This window comes from Megalobrama amblycephala, linkage group LG5, assembly GCF_018812025.1.
Source record: "Megalobrama amblycephala isolate DHTTF-2021 linkage group LG5, ASM1881202v1, whole genome shotgun sequence".
Taxonomy (NCBI): Eukaryota; Metazoa; Chordata; class Actinopteri; order Cypriniformes; family Xenocyprididae; genus Megalobrama; species Megalobrama amblycephala.
The window spans coordinates 15,422,220-15,445,640 of NC_063048.1; the positions used below are offsets into that span (position 1 = coordinate 15,422,220).

The 23,421-nt window shown below is 35.0% G+C and overlaps 1 protein-coding gene across 1 annotated transcript in view; it reads left to right on the forward strand.

The window, feature by feature from the left end:
- rgs7a (regulator of G protein signaling 7a) overlaps positions 1-22,849 on the forward strand; it is a 111,739-nt gene extending 88,890 nt beyond the window's left edge. Inside the window, 14 exon segments of the mRNA XM_048190812.1 lie at positions 1,322-1,428; positions 1,821-1,872; positions 3,417-3,481; positions 10,080-10,156; positions 10,622-10,703; positions 13,791-13,865; positions 14,242-14,340; positions 15,149-15,210; positions 17,173-17,283; positions 17,370-17,495; positions 17,639-17,825; positions 17,944-17,973; positions 17,975-18,034; positions 22,192-22,849. Of these exon segments, the coding sequence (XP_048046769.1) occupies positions 1,322-1,428; positions 1,821-1,872; positions 3,417-3,481; positions 10,080-10,156; positions 10,622-10,703; positions 13,791-13,865; positions 14,242-14,340; positions 15,149-15,210; positions 17,173-17,283; positions 17,370-17,495; positions 17,639-17,825; positions 17,944-17,973; positions 17,975-18,034; positions 22,192-22,242 (1,184 nt within the window). The 3' untranslated portion in view covers positions 22,243-22,849.
- Positions 22,850-23,421: the final 572 nt, after the last annotated feature.

Genomic DNA, 23,421 nt, shown 5'->3' on the forward strand with positions numbered 1-23,421 from the left:
CTCCCTCTCGTACATGTTTCGCAGAGGAGTGTGTGGTGCTGGATCAGTATGTTGCAGTAGAATGTTATTTCCATGCTGTCTCTTGAAGACTGAGACCCCTAGATCCAGTCATAGCCTAGTTATCTCAGAGCATCATTTAAATTTCAAATCTATAGATTATTCAGTTAGAATGGGTAAAAGAGACTTCTTATAGATTGGAATATTTTATGGAAAGAAAAACACTAAAAGTATTTTGTTTTGCATGAAAAACCTGTCAATTGCCCCACAATTCATCACGCATGTGATTTGCGGATTAATCGCTAAGTTCAAGCATTATAGAATGAAAGTTTATCATTTGCATGTTTTTTTTTTCTTGCCAATTTACACATTCAACTGATTTTAAACCATTCCAGTGCCAGAAGATGCGGGAGAGAGCTCAATTCGTTACTCGTGCACTGTTGCATGGCTGCACACACACACACACACACACACACACACACACACACACACACATATCGCGCAAACACCAAATTGATTCCTTTTTCACATCTCCTTGCACTTGAACGGACACATACACACAAAAGTATGTTAAAATACCCGTCTCGTCAAGGTATCTCATAAACACAGCGGGTTATGTCTTAAGTGAAAGTAAACCTTTGAGAAAGAAATTGGGTGTGTATCATTATACTGGATCCGTGCATTAGGTCTTAAAGTGACAGCCCCCTATAAATGCCTGCCACTGTCTGTGTCATTAATGTTAATCAAACAACAAAACACAGCTTTAACAAAGATTAATCTTTATTCAGTTTATACAGTGAACATTATAGTGTTATTTTACATGAATACTACTGTTAGACCTTTATTTGTAACTTTGTTATATTGTATTTATCTGTGCTTGTAATTTGTTTATTTGTCCTTTTATTTTTTACTGTCCGTTCACTTACCTTTAATACTGTATAAACTTTATTAGTTAGGATAGTAGTTTTGCTGTGGTATAAAAACACTTAAAGTGGCTTTAGGTAATAAATGAAAAGCTAAGTTTTTTTTTTTTTTTTTTTTTGCTGATCCAAAAAATTATCCGATCTGCTGTTCAAAAACCGTAATATAATCCGAACCATGAGTTTTGTGATCTGTCACAATAAGATGTACTGTAAGATGCTATCAGTAGTCAGAATCACAGTCTGCGTTTCTGATATTCTGCTCAAATTTCACATTTCTACCACTTTATACCATTTGTTCTATTTAGTTTAAGCTCATAATAAATAATAATTATCTTGGCCTAAATGTTTGGATTGCCCTTTAATATTTGGACTCCTAATAACACTATTAATTGTTTCTCTAGTGGAGGCTCTTCATCTGGGCACACTGATGGCGGCTCACGGCTACTTCTTCCCCATCTCTGACCATGTGCTCACTCTTAAAGACGATGGCACATTCTACAGATTTCAGGTTGGTCCTTTTGCTGATTTGAGAAACAAAATATAAACTGAACTTTTGGAAACACTTTAAAATATAGCACCCGTGCTAAATATATTGCATGTTATTAAAGTTAATTATATAGTAGCCTAATAACATGTAATACAGTAGCTAGCTCAGATACTAATCGCTCCATCAAATAATTACACATTTAGTTGTTGTTCATTAGAATTAATCAGTACTTTCTAATGTAAATATACAATAATCACTGTAATCAATGTAAAATGTTACGAAATTTTATTTACGAACAACTGCAAGTGTCTTGGTTGTTTTTGTATACAAACTGAACTTCGAAACTGTGCCAGTTTTCACCTTACACTGCATTGTGAGTAATGTAGTTCAGATTGTGCTCTTTTATCTGTTAGACTCCGTATTTCTGGCCGTCAAACTGCTGGGAGCCCGAGAACACAGACTACGGTGAGTTTTTGTGTGAGATCTATTATCTGTATCTTACTGAGACCAGTCTATATGAACATGTATTTAATGAAATCCTCCAGATGGCTGGAGATCAGCTGGATCATGGCGTGTTAGGAGTGTGTGTGCTTTAATAAGACTAGCCTATATAAACACAACCTAATCAAATCCTTCCAGCTGGATTGTGTGTGTGTGTGTGTGTGTGTGTGTGTGTCTGTGTGTGTGTGTGTGTGTGTGTGTGTGTGTGTGTGTGTGTGTGTGTGTGTGTGTGTGTGTGTGTACGTGAGTTCTTGGTAAACCCAACGTTATGGAGTCCCCACATAGATGGCAATATCTGATATCATTGTTCTTTTGGGACAGTTTTCTGTGATGTGTAGGTTTAGGGTTATAGGGTAGAATATACAGTTTGTACAGTATAAAAATCATTATGTACATGGAAAGTCCCCATAAAACATGAGAACCCAACATGTGTCTGTGTGTTTGTGTGGTGTGAGTGTGTTGTCACTACATAAACCCTGATCCCTTCATTCTCAACAGTATATCTAGGTTTCCAGGGAAACTGTACTTTTACTATGCTTAGTACTTTTTGTAATTTTTGTACTTTTACTATGTGTTTTAATCTCATTAGTTTTTATACTGTAGGTATTTGTATGTAAAATGTTTTTGTAACACACTGCATGTGTGCAAAATGCAAACAATTAAAACATCGGTAAGATTTTCAAATGTTTTCATAACATTCTCACCTGCATTTATTTGAATCAAAAATACAGTAAAAAAAAAAAACAGTAAAGTTGTTAAATATTACTTAAAATTAAAGTAACTGTTTTCAATTTTTTAATTGTTGAAAACGAATGTGCTGCTTAATATTTTTGTGGAAACCGTAAAACTTTTATGGTTAACTTTTAACTTTTTTTTTTTTTTCAGGATTCTTTGATGAATTCCACAAAGAACACCAATTTCTTCAAATTCTTTTATAACATTATAAATGTCTTTACTGTAACATTTGATCAATTTAACATTTACATTTCTTTTTTTTTTTAAATTTACTGAAACCAAACTTGTTTGTATAGTGTATGTTGCTTGCAAAAAGGTTCAATTTTGTCTCAATACAATCTACTGTTGAATGATTGTCAATAGAAAAAGATGCTTTGTGTAGTTGTGAAATCTACCAGCAGGAAATAACAGAGCTAATAGATCTACAGTGATGCACAAATCTTTATGAATACTTTTGAGGTTTAAAGAAAGTTCATGGCATTTTTGTTCATTATTATACTTTATGAAGATATACCTATGCATACAATTGAGCTCACCCTATATTATGGTTGTGTGCATGAGTGTGCCTTGGGTTAGGTAAATTATCCTTGTTATGAATTCAGCAATCAGAACAATGCAACGCTCAGGTGCAATTCAGTACAAGCTGGTGTAAAATATGTTAAATGTTTACTAAATATTTTAGTACAACTCATTTGAAAGCCCTAAGGGCTGCTGAGGTTTGAGTACGTGCGAGCAGTGTTTTTTTTCACACACCTCTTGGCGTCTCTCTGCAGCTGTGTACTTGTGCAAAAGAACAATGCAGAACAAAGCACGTCTGGAACTTGCTGATTACGAAGCTGTAAGTAATCTCTTTTTTCTCCCTTCTCTCTCTCTCTTAATTGTAACAATGCACTTCTCATGCTTTGTACTTCAGACATTATTAGATAGAAGATATTAAGAAGATAATAAGGTAATGACAATCTTTAAAAAGAATGTCGGTCTAATCTAAGCTGGGCTTTAAATGTCAGGCTTTGTTTGAATAATCCTTGTAAGCTCTCCAGTAGGCCTGTGTAGATAGAGCCCTCTCCACCAACGTCCTTTCTCATATTAAACTGAGAACTGTAAACATGTGATCACTTGTGCCTCCTCTTCCTTGTTCTATTAATAAAGGGGTCCTATTATGCTTTTTTACATTTTCAATTTTATTCAGTGTGCAGTGTTGCTGTTTGAGTATGAAAAAGGTCTGCTTTTAAAAAGTTAAAAAGTTACAAAGCACAAAGAGTTTTTCACAAAGCACTTTTTCTGAACTCCCTGAAACCCCCTCGATTGTAGAGTTTTCGGTAATGTAACACTTTATTTTAGGGTCTTTTAACTAGTTGATTATTGGCATGTATATTACTAGAATATTAGCTATTTATTAGAACTTATTAAGCACATATTAATGCCTTATTCTGCATGTCCTTATTCTACATTCTTAATCCTACCCAATACCTAAACTTAACAACTAACTTACTAACTATTAATAAGCAGTAAATTAGGAGTTTATAAAGGGAAAAGTCATAGTTAATAGTTTATATGTGTTCTCTATACTAAAGTGTTACCAAGTTTTCTTCCGAGAAGGTACAGGTCACAATATTGCTTATTTAAATAATTCCCGCCTAAGACGTATAAAAAAAAATGGGAACGAGGCCTGGTTGAGTTGTGTTAGTAGCTTGTTGAAACTTGCAGTTAGGTAAGGGCTGTGACATTTTCGAAACACGCTCAAAGTGGTTGACCAATCACAACACACTGGTCCAGCCCATCAACCAGTCAGTTTTTTTTTTTTTTTTTTTTTTTTCAGAAGGATGGGCTTCATAGAGGCAGGAACTATCAGGGGTGCATTTCTCATACAATAACGTAACTCGCTGCTTAACTACCGTAGTGTGACGCATCGTTGAAAAAATCAACTAGCTAGTCATGACTGTTTCCTGAAACTGTACTGTCGCAAGTTTGTCATTCAACCACATTGGTTAATAATGTCACACAGATGGTGGAGTAATAACTTCTTTTAATGAATCCATTTGAGTATTAATGCTAGTTTTTTTGCTATAAATTATGGACATTTTTGCTATAAATTATGGACATGGCATCATTCTCAGTTATTTTGCTTTATTTCCAGATTGAATCATAGGCTCGTTCCTACATACTAGAGCACGTACGCACATGCGCACTCTTCAAAATCAGTGCTTTAAATCTCTTGACAAACTCTTAAATGACATAAATGACATTTGTATAAATTCAAAATAAAAGATATAGATTGTACTGAATGTCAGCTAGCTTATTTTGCTCAAGATAAGGATTTATTAAGTCCAGATGTCATGCAAAGAAGAAACTATGCTTCTAACCACAGCTCGAGAGCTGTTGTTCCAACCACACAACTTTGCAATGTTGTTTGTGAATGATCGTTGGAACTGTGGTTTCGGGAAACACCGACTCGTTGAACTATGCTGATAACGATGGAACTTGCTACCATGGTTGGCTAACAATGCTTTCGGGAAATGCACAAGAGGTGCAGCAATAATGTAAAATATGTGAAAAATAATGTTTTTTGTTGTTGTTGTTTTGTTTTTTTGTTTTGAAAAATAAAGCATGAAAACGTTTTCTAGTAGGCCCCCCAAAACAAAATCAAGACTTTGTAAAAGGGTATCATATGTCCCTTTTTAAAAAGGCACAATACAGGTGCTGGTCATATAATTAGAATATCGTGAAAAAGTTCATTTTTTTATTGTAAATTATTTAAAAAAATGAAACTTTCATTTATACTAGATTCCCTACATGTAAAGTAAAACATTTCAAAAGTTTTTTTTATTTTTTATTTTTTTTATTTTTTTTTATTTGTTGATTAGAGCGTACAGCTAATGAAAGTCCCAAATCCAGTATCTCAAAATATTATAATATTTACATTTGAGTTTCATTAAATGACCATCCCTACAGTATAAATTCCGGGTATCTCTTGTTCTTTACAGAGTGATGTATCAAAGCATATTAAATGCAAAGTTGACTAGAAGAAAGAAATTGAGTAGGCAAAGGTGCACAAGCAACAGGGATGACCACAAGCTTGAGAATACTGTCAAGTAAAGCCAATTCAAACACTTGGGAGAGCTTCACAATGAGTCAAATGAAGCCGGAGTCAGCGCATCAAGAGTCACCACACTCAGACATCTTCGAAGACATCTTCGAACGTCAGAAGCATCTTACCTGGGCTAAGGAGAAAAAGAACTGGACAGTGAACGGTGGTCGAAAGTCCTCTTTTCAGATAAAAGTAAATTTTGCATTTCATGTTGAAATCATGGTCCCAGAGTCTGAAGGAAGACTGGAGAGGGACAGAATCCAAGCTGCTTGAAGTCTAGTGGGAAGTTTCTGAAGTTAGTAATGATTTGGGGGGCTGTGACATCTGCTGGTGTTGGTCCATTGTGTTTTATCAAGTGCAAAGTCAATGCAGCCATCTTCCAGGAGATTTTGGAGCACTTTATGCTTCCATCTGCTGACAAGCTTTATGGAGATGCTGATTTCCTTTTCCAGCAGGACTTTAGCACCTGCCCACAGTGCAAAAACCACTTCCAAGTGGTTTGCTGACCATGATATTACTGTGTTTTATTGGCCAGCCAACATGCCTGACCCCTGAATCTATGGGATATTTTCAAGAGAAAGATGAGAAACAGTCGATCCAACAATATACAGATGATCTGAAGGCTCAATAGTGCCTCAGCAGTGCCACAGGCTGATCACTTCCATGCCACACTTCACTGATGCTGTAATTTGTGCTAGGAGCAAGTCATTTGATGTAATATGTGCTGCCGACCAAGTATTGAGTGTACAAATGAACATACTTTAAAGAACTTGAACTTTTCTGTTTTGAAAATCCATTTTTTGATTGATCTTAGGAAATATTCTAATATTTTGAGATACTGGATTTTGGAATTTCATGAGCTGTATGCTCTAATCATCAAAATTAAAAAAAAAAAAATAAAAAAAAAAAAATTGAAATGTTTTACTTTACATGTAGGGAATCTAGAATATATGAAAGTTTCATTTTTAAAAATAATTTACAATAAAAAAATTAACTTTTTCACGATATTCTAATTATATGACCAGCACCTGTATGTAAGATTTTTGGATTAAAATATCCAAAAACCCACTAGAACGGTGTTATATATTTTGTTGACTTGTGTACTTACATTATCCCAGATGTTTCCAAGAAAGTTTAAATCCAGAGAAATAAGCAATTTTAACCAGGACACGGACCGTGTCCATGTGTCGCCTATCAGTGACGTCATATACCTGCGTTACCCTCGATTTCCGGTTTTATTTTGTAGAAACCATGGAGACACCAAAGATGCTTTAATATATTACATGTTTTATTAGACAAGGGAACAACTGTTTGGTTACATTTATAGACAAAAAACAAATTATTGTTATATAGCTCAACATGTTAAGGCCCCGTCGGTACACTTCAAACGAAGTTCTTTTTCGTACTTCGTTTAGGGGTAAAACGAAGTTCGAAATGCGTGACCAGCGATATACTGTAAACGAACATCTGACGCTGCCCACACTGCTGAGAGCGACGGTTAGATGAATATGTAAATATGTGCTGTACACTGTCTTCGCGGTAACAAAATGAGACACAACAAAAATGAGAAAACAGCAAGCATTTATTATAGAAAGCATAAGAAATATGTCTGATCATAACAACATTGGTATGTTAGCACAAGCTCTGCAAAGTAGCACTCCTAGTCACGTCTTCATATAGCACTTTATTCAATAGATTGCTTAAAATCAAGCAGCTTTACAGTATCAAACATGAAAAACAGTGTTAGTGCCTCATTTTTTTACAAGCACAACTTCATTTTGTACTATAAAGCGGCTATCCAGTGTGTTCATGTTTTCACCCGTGGAGATCTTATCTCGACGAACTCAAACACACGAAATGATTCAGAGATGCGTCCCACGTGAGTGAAGGCGGAGCCTCAGCGCACACCTCCTATGACGTTATCGTCACTGACCAATGGTAGTACGAAGGTGTTTTGCAGCTGGAGCGAACTTTTCCTGAAAGTTCCCTTTGGCAAGCCATTTCGAACTTCCAAAAAGAACACAAAACAAACTTTGTTTTGCCCTGATGACGTCACATCAGTTCGTTCTTCGATTTCGTTTGAAGTATACCGGGGCCTTTATTGTTTGAATCTCATTTTCTTGATTTTCCGCGACTGCGTGTTTTCACCATGCCTCAGAGAAAAAGAATATTTTGTCTGAGTGGCTAACATAGCATAATCAGATGTAGCTTTATTTTTAATAACAGTAATACAGCATTTTCTCCATCATACAATATGTTTTAAAATTAATTGCATGCCATTTATAAACACAAGCCATCCAGCATTTATTAATATGATATTCTAATATCGATCTAGCTTACTGCAGTGTGCAACATAGCAGCCGCTGAGCAAACACACAGAGTAATGTTATAACATCGTTTTCAGCACACTCAAATGTATCTAATATGATAAAACAATGCCTGTGTTACCTCATACGTTTGACCGGAAGAAGTGGAAGCGACGACTGCGGCATAATAAAAGCTCTGCTGCTCGCGAGGCATGTCACACTCGTCTCTTATTAGCAATCGCTCCAGCAGCCCCGTTCAGCTCCAACATCACTCGGCCCTGCTCTGCTTCATACTACAGTAACATTAATAATCTCATCCATGAACATGATTTCTGCCCAAGTCTCGTCACGATTTTTTTCCACCAGCTGTGAGGTGAAGACGACATCTCCCAAGATTCCGTGCTTAACCCTCAGGGGTCTGAGGCTGATTTGGGGCCTGGAGAAGTTTTGACATGCCCTGACATTTGTGCTTTTTTCAGTTGTTCATAAACATATTAATGGAAAAAGTGTCATTACACTGTATTCAGCACAAACTAGGCTACAATAATATGTAAGGAACATGTATGTACATGTTTGTATTTTTGAAGGAATAACGTTTATGCGTGGTTATTGAAAAAACAAAAAACTTAAGTCACTGAAATAAAGGCAAAAAATATATATTAAATCTGTGTTCACAAGACTTCTGGGTATTGGAGGTTGTAGACTAGAGTTTTTGCTTCAAAATTATGTAAAAAATATCATTCCTACTCCTTCATATAAAACAATAGAGAGATTTAAATTTTCTAAAATATCTTTGGTCAAGAAAACACAGTATGCGTGGAGGCGTGAATAATCATGAATAATGGATGATTCTCACCTGAGAAGACAAAAGAATCAGATAAAGAGCTCTAATGACCTGCATAAATAATGAGCTCTTTCAGTCAGGTAGGCTGTGAAAAAACCCTGTTGATCATGTCTCAGCTCATCATAATGTAAATCAAACATACAGAAAAAACAGCAATACTGTGAAATATTATTACAATTTAAAATAATGGTATTCTATTATTAAAATATAATGCATTTCTATGATACAAAGTGTCTGAACAGTTATGTTACCTCTATGGCATTTCATATAGGCTTTTAGCTTAAAAGCATGCACATTTGGAGAATATTGATGGATTCTCATGTTTATGTCAATTTTCTATACAGAGGAGTAATATTTATTCAATATTTATTGTTATCACTATGAACGCTGGATACTGTTTTTAATTCATACTTGCAGCCGGAGGGCGCTCTGTGCACTTTTAGTCCACAAATGCCAATGCTAAAGAAGAATAGGCAATCCAGGAAATAACTGAACTAACAGAGGCCAGAGATCGCTAACTATGGCTATTCAAAACACTTTTCAAGACAATAAATACACGATTGAGACGATGAATGCATGTATTGACTGAATTTGCCTCTGAATAGCGCTCGCTCCGTGGGCGTGGCCGCATTAGCGGATAATGAGCTGAATCACGGACTTCTGACATGGCTCTCTTTTCATACAGATTACATAAACACATAATGTTTGTTTTCGATTTGACTTGTACGATTTAAAACCTGACATTTCAACGTTTCTTCAGACATATGTGTAATTTTTTTGTCATTAGTATTCATAAGTTACAGTTCATTTTCTGAGAGGGAGACGAGAGATCACGCATCATGTTAGTTTTCTTTATTTTACAAAAAGCACAACATTTTGTTTTTACTCTGAGTGTACACAAATAAAAGAAGATATTCCAAAGATTAAAATGGTGTATAGCTCTTAATTGTATGTACTCAAGTATTTTGAGTCTCTTTCACACTAGTTAGAAAAAACCGCGGTGATCACGCCGGCGTGACCGCCGACCTGAGGGAGGCGTCTTGGCGTCATCAAGCTACGCCTTTGTTTTAAATAGGCGACCTCTAGTGGCGAAACTTTACATATTGTGCCTTTAAATTAAATGAATGGCTTCTGTTTCTCCAAAAAGGTTTTGCTTTTTAAACTTTGATCATAAAAATGCTCTTTTTTCCTCTTCCAGGAGAGTTTAGCGCGACTACAGCGGGCATTCGCCAGGAAATGGGAGTTTATTTTTATGCAAGCAGAGGCTCAAGCAAAGTATGTATCTTTCAGATTGTGATCAGTTCTGGTCTTTCCTATTCTTTATTGGCTGTTTTTCTTTGTGCGTTTTTAAAAGCATGCCACCCAGTCAGAATACAGGAAAGTGACTCTTTGCATAGCAATAATTCAAATATTAATGGCTGGATCTCTTGAAATATCTGTCAAGCTGTGGTTTGTTCTTATGTTGTCTGTGCTAATGGATTTTTAAAAGTCTCTTGGACATAAATTGCACAGCAAAATTGTTTTTAGATTGGACAGACTTGTCTTACTTGTCTTATAAGTAGCTTCTGATGTTTAAATTTATATTCAAGGCAATTTTGTGAGCACTATAGTGCCTCTGAGTGCCAAAACATTAGGCAACTTTGACTTTTCAGCTCTGTTGCATGGTTCATTGCATGTTTGCCTTTTCTTTTGGAAGTTAAATATTTTAATTGCTTCAGCTTCTGTTTTCTGTCTGTACAGAGTTGATAAGAAAAGAGACAAAATTGAGAGGAAAATACTGGACAGTCAGGAGAGAGCCTTCTGGGATGTGCACAGACCAGTGGTAAGTGAATGTGTGTAAAGGCAGGACTAAGTACATGTAAGAACAATGCAGCTATTCTCTTTTATTCTTCAGAATTGTTCTTTGTTGTTCTCGAGTGTTTGAAGTTGTTCCCTCACAGCGGAATGACACCACGGTGTTAAAGCACCTCTGAGCTGATGGAATCACCTCTGTGCTTACAAAATTGCTGGCTAGCCATAAAACTAAAACACACATTCTAAAAATCATATATCATCGATTTCCTTAGACAATATTCTACAAAGGAAAAAGTGAAAATTTGCAGTTGTCCCCTAAAAAGTTGTCCCCTTTATCTAAACTTTTAACATTAATTACCATTGATTTATATATCCTAAATTCTTTAATATTATATTTTAATGTTTAGTGCAACTAGATTTTATTATCTTTTTTATTATTTATTTTTATTATTTATTTATTGTTATTAATGTACATTTTTTATTTAAACTATAATAGTATCTAAATATATTCAGGCTAATACCAATTTCAAAAACTATATATTTTTTTATATACAGTGTGTGCATAATTATTATGCAAGTTGTTACCAATTCCAAACCACATCAATCTTAATAACTACTCTTAATTTTGTATTTTTTTCCTTTTTAAAAGTGATAAATAATTGTTCATGAAGGCTGGAAGTGAAAAAACGCCTTATATTCAGGTTGTGCATAATTATTATGCAAATTTTTCTTTAACAGATAAAATGAGCCAAAAAAGAAATTTAACTCAGACTGAAAAGTCAAAAATGATTTAAAAATCCTATGAGAAGGATGCAATACTAATGCAATACTAGGAAATTGCAAAGTTAAAGGCATGACCATTGGGCAGCAAAATGCTCATTGGGTCAGCAGGGTCAGACAAAACAGGTGGAAAAGAAGACATGTTAACTGCAAAAGAATTAAGAATTAAGGTGAAGAATTAAGTATGAAACCATCAGGAACCCTTTAGTCTCCAGCGCCATCAATTTTTCAGATCTGCAACCTACCTGAAGTCTCCAGAAGTGCAAGGTGTCAGAATCTCAGAGACTTAGGTTAGGTAAAGAATCCTAAAAAAATTACCCCCACTTAATAAGAATCACAGCTGAAGTGTTGTAAAATACAAAAAGACTGTTTATATATATGCTTTATAGACAAACAGGTTGAGAGTGACTCTTGAAGGACCAGCACTACATCCTCTTGTACCACTGTTTGAAGAATTTATCTTCCAGAAGTACGTCTTCTGGCAGTACGTTTGGAAGATAATTTTTAGTCCATCTCCCGTCTGTCTTGCAGAGATAGACTAAAAATTATCTCCACAAAATTACTGCTACAAATATTCTTATAAGGTGCCCTAGAATCAGAATTTGAATTTACCTCGGCATAGTTGAATAACAAGAGTTCAGTACATGGAAAAGACATACATTGAGTTTCAAACCCCATTGTTTCCTCCTTCTTATGTAAATCTCATTTGTTTAAAAGACTTCCGGAAAACACTCGGATCTCAACATAACACCAACTGTTACGTAACAGTCGGGATCATTAATATGTATGACCCCAATATTTGCATAATGCCAGCCCATTCGACGCATTAGACAAGGAAAGGCAGTATTAACATCTGGATCTGTGCACAGACAAGGTAAGCAAGCAAGAACAACAGCGAAAAATGTCAGATGGAGCAATAATAACTGACATGATCCATGATATCATGATATTTTTAGTGATATTTGTAAATTGTCTTTCTAAATGTTTCATTAGCATGTTGCTAATATACTGTTAAATGTGGTTAAAGTTACCATCGTTTCTTACTGTATTCACGGAGAGAGTCGTTGCTATTTTCATTTTTAAACAGGTGCAGTCTGTATAATGCATAAACACAACTTCATTCTTTATAAATCTCTCCAACAGTGTGTAATGTTAGCTTTAGCCACAGAGCATAGCCTCAAACTCACACAGAATCAAACGTAACCATCTAAATAAATACTTTACTCACATAATTCGAAGCATGCATACAGCATGCATGACGAACATCTTGTAAAGATCCATTTGAGGGTTATATTAGCTGTGTGAACTTTGTAAATGCGCTGTAATATAGTCGAGAGCTCGTGTGGCAGATGGAGCGCATCTCTTAAAGGGGCCTTGCTGAAAAAATCAGTGCATAGTTAATGATGCCCCAAAATAGGCAGCTAAAAAAATTAATTAAAAAAAATCTATGGGGTATTTTGAGCTGAAACTTCACAGACACATTCAGGGGACACCTTAGACTTATATTACATCTTGTAAAAAAACAATCTAGGGCACCTTTAAAAATAAAATATATTGTGTTTAATGGAAAAAAAGTTACAAATAACACATTTTAGAGTTACACAATACTGTGGTGCTGTGAAACCGTGGTATTTTTGCTTACAGAAAAGTGAAGAGCCTGTCAACAGAAAGTGAAGAGCCTGTCATTACAAATACCACAATAGTAACTCTAGTTACTATGCATTTTATTAGATTTTTCTTAAATAGTTATTGAAGAATACATTTTTTACAGTATTATTATTGTACCAGTCCATGTGTTTTTGAGTGTCTATATGTGTGAATCACCTGGTGTGTATTGCTTTATGCCTTGTGTGTATGTGAGCTGTTTGTTTTGAAGGAAGCAGCAATTTCTCCCTCAATTACACTGTGCTGATCCTTCTCATTAGCAATTTCATGCTAACTTGGCTTGATCTTTCAAGCTGACATGCAATAGCGAGATGCTGCAGTTCGTGTCCATATTTAGCCAGTAGTGTGGGTTCAAATGAGGTTTATTACAGAACTCTAAGTGTCTTGAGGCTGTTTTCTCTCTCCAACATACATTGGAGGCTTCGAACCTAAAGTTCATCCTATAAAGGAGTGTAGAAACATTGAGTCCTTTGTGAGATAGAGTCCAACCAGCTGGAGATTGTTTGACTGACAGTTCCATGCCTTTTAAAATATCACCTCATTTTCCCAAAACAGGAGGGAGTATTCAGGTAAGGTGCACAGCGTCAGGTGGTTGAAGCCAACATGGTTACTATAGGTCATCTAGAGAACTGACAGTTATATTGACTGTGTGTGTGTGTGTGTGTTTCAGCCAGGGTGTGTGAACACAACAGAAGTGGACATAAAGAAATCATCCAGAATGAAGAACCCTCACAAAACAAGAAAGGTGATGCAATATAAACCACTAACACTGCAGGAAATTCAGCATTTAATCAAATTACTTCAGCTTTTAATGTCCTAAACCATGTGATTAATCACTAAAGCAGTTATTCCACTCATTATATTATTGAACCTTTACATTTGACAAATGAATAAACCACTGAGCCAATCAGAATACCAAATCAGACTTAAATCAATCCACCAATCAGCCTCACAAAATCCAACACCTTACATTACCAGTCAAGAACAGCTCACCTCAGCAGTCACGCAGCTGTCCATGTGAAATCCCCAATCACTGATGCAATCACAAAGAAATATCTTCTCTAATAACATATTTAAATTTATGTAAATATGGTTGTAAATTATTCTGGTGATTTTCACAGTCTGTGTACGGCCTTCAGAATGACATTCGCAGCCATAGCCCCACCCACACACCAGCCGCTGAGGCCAAGCAACCAACCGAGGAAGAGCTTCAGGAACAGGTAATGCCTGATTGGTTGTGTGTTTATAGGCAGAGTATTTAAAAATTTTGAATTTGAATTTACTGAGTATTCTATTTGATAACCAGATTCAACCAGTTGTTCAAGTTTCATTTTTATCATTTGCTAGACTTCACTGATTTGTGTTCAGGTCTTGACAAAATTACTATATTGACATTCCTTTGACAAACTTGTAACTCAGAGTTGAAACTCAGAATTTTATGCTTCCTTTGCATATTTGATATCCTGTTTTGCTTTTAATATTTGTATTGAAATTGTTTTTAACTGAATTTGTAAGCATGTTTCTTCTGTTCTTCTGTTACTCTTAAAATCAGCTGGTTTGTTGGTCTTAGTTGGTTTAAGCTAGTCTACCTGGACTCCCAGCCTAGGCAAGCTGGTGTTTATCTGGCTGGTTTTTCCAGTTGACATTGGGGATTTCGTGGCTGTGGATTAAGAATTAGTTCCCATGACTTATTAATTTGTTTACTTTGTGTCGTTAAATCATGGCCCCATTTTACTAATTCATTCCATTGTTTCAGTTAAATTGTGACCACAATTTAACTTAATTAAATTGTGAAACAAATTTGTACAATGTAGCCGCAGTTTAACTAGAATGAGGGAATTAATTCATAAAACGTGGCCATGAATTAATAAGTTGTGGGAACAAATTCTTAATTCATGGCCACAAGAGCAGCTGTGTGGAAAACTGCAAATTTTAGTTCATCCATGGCTGTATTTGCCATCTGTTTTCACACACACATACCCACATACAGTACACTCACCCAGACTATTACCACCATTGTCTTTCCAGATCAAGTTTCGGCAAGCACAGTTAGACCGACATCGATTGAAAATGTCCAAAGTTGCAGAGAGGTAAGTCAGAGAGAGAGAGAGAGAGAGAACATCTGTGCTGTGATCGATCCACAGGTCTTCATTATTCTACAGTGCTTAAACATTTTCTTATCGATCGCTTTAATAGTCTGTGTAGTGATATTACTCATGCTGACAAATATGTTTCTGTTTCTCGTCCTCAAATTTACTTCCTCTGTGAGATCAATGGCTCTATTAGGGTGCCACAACATTCTTGAAGCACTAAGATTTTAGAGCTGCGTGAAATTAAACTGACGTACAACAATCAATTTTAGACCAAAATATAAAATGTCCATCAGTGTTGGAGGTAACAAGTTACAAGTAGTGTGCCTTAAATGCCCTTTATAATATCCATGTTATTTTTACAAATAAGTAATGCAAGTAACTGACAAATAGTAAGTATTAAATGAGAAACCTGGGATGTGGCTTATATTTATGGTTCACAATCATTGTACTGTTGCATTATGTATAAAGTCACTGATAAGCATAATACATTCAGATATGTGCTGCAATTTTTTCCTGCAAAAACTAGACTGCATTTTAAAAAGTCCAGAAATGCCTCAATGTCCCCATTTCTGGACTTTTTAAAATGCAGTCTAGTTTTTGCAGAGAAAAAAAAAAAAAAAAAAAATATATATATATATATATATATATATATATATATATATATATATATATATATATGTATGTATGAATGAAATTAAATGTGTGTATATATTCTGAAATCAGACAAAGTCCTCAGTTTATTTTATAAGCTTAGTTGTTTACTTACTTTTTAATTAGTCTTCCTATTAAAGGATTAGTTCACTTCTGAATGAAAATTTCCTGATAATTTACTCACCCCCATGTCATCCAAGATGTTCATGTCTTTCTTTCTTCAGTTGAAAAGAAATTAAGGTTTTTGATGAAAACATTCCAGGATTATTCTCCTTATAGTGGACTTCAAACGGTCTCCAGACGGTTTAAGGTCAAAATTACAGTTTCAGTGCAGCTTCAAAGGGCTTTAAATGATACCAGGCGAGGAATAAGGATCTTATCTAGAGAAACGATTGGTCATTTTCAAAAAAAAAATAAAAATACAACTGTATGCTTTATAAACACAAATGTACATTTCCATGTACTGAACTCTTGTTATTCAACTATGCCAAGGTAAATTCAAATTTTTGATTCTAGGGCACCTTTAACAAAACATGATTTTGTAGGAATTGTAATCAAGCGCTAAAGAGAGTACTTATTAAAAGTAATATGAGCCAAATGCTTGGGGTCCTAACAGAGACCCAATTTCGAGGGAGCACCTGATTTGTCATCACGCCGGGTTGCGCCGATAGACGATGGTATCGTAGACGAGATATCATCAAAAGCATCAGCTGTCGCCCATATCAAGAGGATTTGGCATTTCCATTTAAAGTATTAAATTATTCTTACGATTATGATTATTGGGCTCCATCTTAATATTAAACTAATAGTACAATTCATTTCCCCTGCAATAATTTCATAGTGAATCACTGCATAACCGACACGCTGCAAGGATAATAAAAGATGTTAGATTAGCTTACTCTGACAGATTCTCGGTCAGATTTTACTTTCACTTTCCGTCTTCCATGCCACCGTATATGTATTACTAATAATGATAAGTAATTAGTTACTTTTAATAATTAGTAACACAATAAAAAGGTAACATTCCCCAACACCAGATGTTTTTGCTTTCTTATTTATTAGTTAAACTTGAAATTAAATTGAGTCACATAACTAGTATGTACATGAATATGACACTATTTTATGCTATGCTATTTTACTAATAGATAATGCCCTTTAGTGGCATTATCTATCTATCTATCTATCTATCTATCTATCTATCTATCTATCTATCTATCTATCTATCTATCTATCTATCTATCTATCTATCTATCTATCTCTTTCTTCCTTTCTTTTATCCCTAACTCTATTTTTGTGATGGCCTTGTAGCTTGCTGAGTTACACTGAGCAGTATTCAGACTATGACCCGTTCCTGTCCACTCCTGATCCCTCCAATCCCTGGATATCAGATGACACAACGTTCTGGGAGATGGAGGCCAGGTCAGTTTCAAAAATACACATTAAATATTATTATTGTTTTTACAGATCAATGTGTTTATAATGTGTTTTTGTGTATGTTGGAACAGTAAGGAACCAGGTCAGACTAGAGTTAGACGCTGGGGTTTTAGAATCGACGAGGTGTTGAAAGATCCTGTTGGGAGAGAGCAGTTTCTCAAGTTCCTGGAGTCTGAATTCAGCTCAGAAAACCTTAGGTACACCTACACTAACCTTTCATGCCCCCTGCTGGTGGGTGAAGAGTAACACAGCCAGATGTTCCACTGGGCAGCTATACTTTTGCTGCATGTATTCTCTTTGTATTCTGCAAATGAATTCTCTGTTGTTATCCAAACCTTAGATTCTGGTTGGCAGTGCAGGAGTTAAAGAAGAGGCCGATCCGTGAGGTGCCAACACGGGTGCAGGAGATCTGGGAGGAGTTTTTGGCTCCTGGAGCCCCCAGTGCCATCAACGTTGACTCGAAGAGCTACGACAAAACCACACAAAACATCAAAGACCCCGGACGATACGCTTTTGAGGATGCACAGGTGAGGATTATTTGTTATTAGCAGCTATACATAGATTTTTTATTTATTTACTTATTTTTTGCTTTTGTTTTTCAAAGAATTTAAGAGCCATTTAAAAATGTAAATGTGTGTCTCCCAGGAACACATCTATAAGCTGATGAAGAGTGACTTCTTACAGTCGTTTCATTAGATCCAGTGCCTACCAGGAACTTCTGCAGGCTAAGAAAAAGGTAAAATGTTTTAAGCAATTTTTGACTTAGTCGCAATCAGTATAGAATAACTCATCTTGAATACATTAAGACTTGCATCCACATGCCCTTATTACAGTGATAATGTACTACTGTTCAGAAGTTCGGGCCGGTAAGATTTTTTAAATGAAGTCTCATTTAATTGATCAAAATACAGTAAAAACAGCAATATTCTGAAATATTACTATTATTTAAAATAACTGTTTTCTATTTTAATATAATTTAAAATGTAATTTATTCATGTGATGGCAAAGCTGAATTTTCAGCAGTCATTACTCCAGTCCTTCAGAAATCATTCTAATATGCTGATATGTTACCCAAGAAAAAATTATTATTTTCAGTGTTGCTGTTTAATATGTTTGTGGAAACCATGATCATTTTTTTTAGGATTCTCTGATAAATAAAATAATTAAAAAATTAAATTAAAAGAACTGCACTAATTTGAAATAGAAATATTTTGTAACATTATATATGTATTTACTGTCACTTTTGATCAATTTAATGCATCCTTGTTGAATAAAAGTATTAATTTCATAAAAAAAAAAAAAAAAAAAACTGACCCCAAACTTTTGAACGGTATTGTATGTGAAATTAATTTCATATAGAAGTATTTGCTGAGAAAAGCTGTTTATTTTTGTGTCAGATTCATAAACCAGTGAATGTTGAAGTCAATGTATTTTTGTTTGTTTTATTTGCATTGCATTGAACATGTTATTAAAGCCTTGTTTATAGGAACCTACTTAAAAAAAAAAAAAAAAAAAAAAAAAACATGTCTCAAGTCCCTGTATTCTGTTCCAATCTCTTCCGGCTGTTTTTGAAGGCAAGAACAAGCATCCTAAAATGATCAAAATGTGTATTTTGGGATTAGGGTTATGATAGGATGATGTGAATTAGTTAGTTACAATTATAATATTGTTATATTAACACCAGCAGTGAAAGGCAAGTATTATTTTTGGGGTGGATATAATATTTATTAGAAACCACAGTTTCAAAAATGAATTAGTGGTACAACAGCAGTTAAATCTGATACATTTGAATTGACACAAATAGACAGATATATTAATTATATTTACTATACACATATATACATATTCAGACACACCCTGCTGTAGTCCCTTTTTTCACTCTTTATCTTGTTGACTGAAGTCGGGAAGCATACAGGATCGCAGAACCTCATTTGAAAAGTTCACTCGTAATGTGGTAAGTGGTAGTGGCTCCGCCCCCTCAGTGATGGCTTACCTGACCAATCAGACAGCAGCTCTGGTCAAGCTTGTCTGGTTCTTTATCCCACCCCTGAACCTTGTGATGTCAAGTTAATTCATGTTGTCATGACATTTCCTACAGGGTTAAGCAAGCTCTTCTCTTCTTGTTATTTTTGTCTTCTTCAAATGAAGTGTTTAGCTGTGGTTTGTCACTCTCTGCATGACTTTGCATTTTGGTCTTCTGTTGCAACAGCTGCCAAAATGTGTACCTGTTCACTTTTCTCTATCTTGTCCACAGAAAAGTAAGAACTTGTTTTGAAGGAAGGCATTGCTTCCAGGTAACCCTGCTTCTCCTTGACCTGTATGTGTTGTTCCTGTTCATATCTGTCTGAGTAGTCTGGGATACAGCTGATGTTTCTGTTGAAGGAAAAGATCACCCAAAAATGAAAATATAGATTTGTTTTCTTCCATTCAACACAAATGGAGATGTTAAGTAGAATGCTTTTATCCATACAATGAAGGTGAATGGGGAGGCTGAGTATTAAAGGTGCCCTTTAATGAAAAATTGAATTTATCTTGGCATAGTTGAATAACAAGAGTTCAGTACATGAAAAGCAACAGTAGTCTCAAACCCCACTGTTCCTCTTTCTTATGTAAATCTCATTTGTTTAAAAGACTTCCGGAAAAACACGCGGATCTCAACATAACACCGACTTACGTAACAGTGATCATTAATATGTACGCCCCCAATTTTGCTTATGCCAGCCCATGTTCGAGCATTAAAAAGGAAAGGCAGTATTAACGTCTGGATCTGTGCACAGACAAGGTAAGCAAGCAAGAACAACAGCGAAAAATGACAGATGGAGCATAATAACTGACATGATCATGTAGCATATATTTTTAGTGATATTTGAAATTGTCTATCTAAATGTTTCGTTAGCATGTTGCTATGTACTGTTAAATGAGGTTAAAGTTACATCGTTTCTTACTGTATTCATGGAGACAAGAGCCGTCGCTATTTTCTTTTAAACACTTGCAGTCTGTAATTCAAAACACAACTTCATTCTTTATAAATCTCTCCAACAGTAGCATGATTAGCCACGGATAAGCCTAAATCATAGAGAATCAAATGAAATCAAAATAAATACTTTATTATTCGATGTATGCACACAGCATAAGAACATTTGTAATATTTGAGGGTTATATTAGCTGTTCTTTAAAATGCGCTATTGTCGAGAGCTCGTGTGGCAGGGGGCACGCGATTTAAAGGGGCGGCGCGCTGGAAAAATAGTTATAGTTAATGATGCAAAATGGCAGTTAAAAAAATTAATTAAAAAAAATCTATGGGGTATTTTGAGCTGAAACTTCACAGACACATTCAGGAGACACCTTAACTTAGTGAAAAAAACATTCTTGGGCATTTAACTAACATGAACTAACATGAGCAATATAGTTGTTACAGTATTTATTAAACTTTGTTAATGTTAGTTAATAAAAATGTTCATGTTCATGTTAGTTCATAGTGGATTAACCATTCTTAACAAATACTACTTTTAATTTAATAATGTATGAGTAATAAATGTTGAAATTAACATTAACTAAGATTAATAAATGCTGTTCAAGTATTGTTCATTCTTAGTTCATGTTAACGAAAGTAGTTAAAGCAAGCACCAAACAATGTTCCAAACCTGTATAAATTTCTTTGTTCTGCTGTACACAAAGGATATTTGGAAGAATGTTTGTAACCAAGCAGATCTCGCCCCCCATTGACTACCATAGTATTTTTTTTCCCTAGGGAAAAAAAATACTATGGTAGTCAATGTGTGGCGAGATCTGCTTGGTTACAAACATTTTTCCAGATGTCTTCCTTTGTGTACAGCAGAACAAAGAAATGTATACAGGTTTGGAACAGCATGAGGGTGAGTAAATGATGATTTTTGGTTGAACTAACTCTTTAACTAATGTTAGCGAATGAAACCTTATTGTAAAGTGTAACCAAAATATCACAAAGCTTCATACAAGTCATCAATATTCCTGTTTTATAAGTCTGTTTTATACTCTACACTACCATTCAACTAAATTTGGTTTCAGTTCTTTTAAAGGATTAGTTCACTTTCAAATAAAATTTTCAAATTTTATTTGAAAGTGGACCAATCCTTTAAAAAATGTATACTTTTATGAAGCATCATTAACACATTGTTCAAAAGTGACATTAAACTTTTAAATTGTTACAAAAAAATGTCTTTGAAATAAATTCTATTCTTTTGAACGTTTTATTCTTCAAATAATGCAACACAACTGTTTTCAACATTGATAATAATTAGAAATGTTTCTTGAGCAGCAAATCAGCATATTAGAATGATTTCTGAAGGATCATGTGACACTGAAGACTAAAGTAATGATGCCTAAAATTCAACTTTGCCATCACAAAAATATATGACATTTTAAAATATATTCAAATAGCAAACAGTTGTTTTAAATAGTAATAACATTTCACAATATTACCATTTTTATTGTATTTTTTATCAAATAAATGCAGTCTTGGTGTGAATGAGAGACTTCTTTCAAAAACATAAAAAAATGTTACCGATCCCAAACTTTTGAATGGTAGAGTACATTCAAATATGGAACAGAACAAAATGTAATATTTCATTTAATATATTTCCTATTCAATATTTGAGAGCTACTGTAGAAAACAAAACTTTTAGTGAATAACAAATTAGCTCACATTAGAAAGTTTGGAACAGCATGATGACAAGTAAATGATGGCAATTTTCTTTTCTTTTTTTGGGTGAACTATCCCTATAATATAATTTTACTGAAAGGAGTCATTTTATCTTAAGCATGCATAAGGATTGTTTTGTCAGCTGTTGTCAATGGCCAATACCGTATAAAATCATTTGTCTTTCTCTTTGTTCTTTTTGTCTTGTGTTTCAGGGGAAATCTCTGATATCAAAGAGGCTGCCTGCTGTCGTCCAATCTTGCTGAGCCTCAAACAATCCACCGATGATGAGGACGCTGTCATCTTCATCTCTGTCGTCTGATTGGTCCAGATCCTAGATACCCTGGACAACGGACCAAATCACATGCATGTCCAAGAGACTGAATTTTTACATCAGTTTCTACTTGCTACTTGCTAGTTTCAGTCTTTAAGACATGGACTTCAAATATTTTGGAAGTGCAGCTATGTCTTTCAAAAGAGGAAAATGATATTCTCCTCTCCTCTTTTGTCTGTCAGGACTGTCTCCAACTGTAGACTGATCAAATGATGTCAAATCCAGAAAATTTAAAGTCATAAAAACCACAGTTAAATATAACAGCGTAGGCACATTGTGTAAAATCGAAGAAGCTTTAGACACAGAGATGATCTCTTCCTACTCACCTTTCATCTCTTTTTGCATTGATTTTATTGCACTATAAAGGATTTAGCACACGTTTGCTTATCGCACATGTGAAGTCGCATGGGATATATCTGAAAGCGACTGGTCTTGCAATCTGTCTCGTCTGTTCTTTGTTGGCTCCCTCCTTTATTTTTTTATACCATATGTAAACACTTTTACTTGAAAATATATTAAAGTCAGTCCGTTATCTGAAAGCCATGCAGTGATTTTTCTTTCACGGTGCCAATATCAGAGCTGTGACGCAGTGGTAGAGCATTTACTCTTGACAGATTAGAGCCGTAGTGCTCCCAAAGGAACGCAGGTTTGAGTCTAGATTGCATAATATGCTCATTCCATTGGCAAACTTTCTAGTCTAATACAAGGCAAAAAGAAAAACAGTGCTGTTTGACTGCAGAATTCACTAAAATATGTCCTGAATTTAGGTGATACTTTAATTAGGGCTTTAATTAGTCCTTTAATTATTTTATTACAAAAGTTTTGTACATACTGGTTACGGCTACACGATATATTGTTTTAGCATCGATATCGCAAATCCCCGATAGTCACATCGCAGGATGTGCGACGTCAAGTATATCCGTACGGAGCAGGCATCATGGTTCGAAATGCACATGATTTTCGCATGAATTGCGAAGTTTAACCCTTCATAGAGCAAAAGATTACCTTTTTGTGTATGTTTTAGGTCCTGTCAGTTTAGCCATTCATGTGATTTTAAACCATTTGAGTGCAAGAAGACGCGAAACAGGAGTCAATTCCAAAACCGCACACT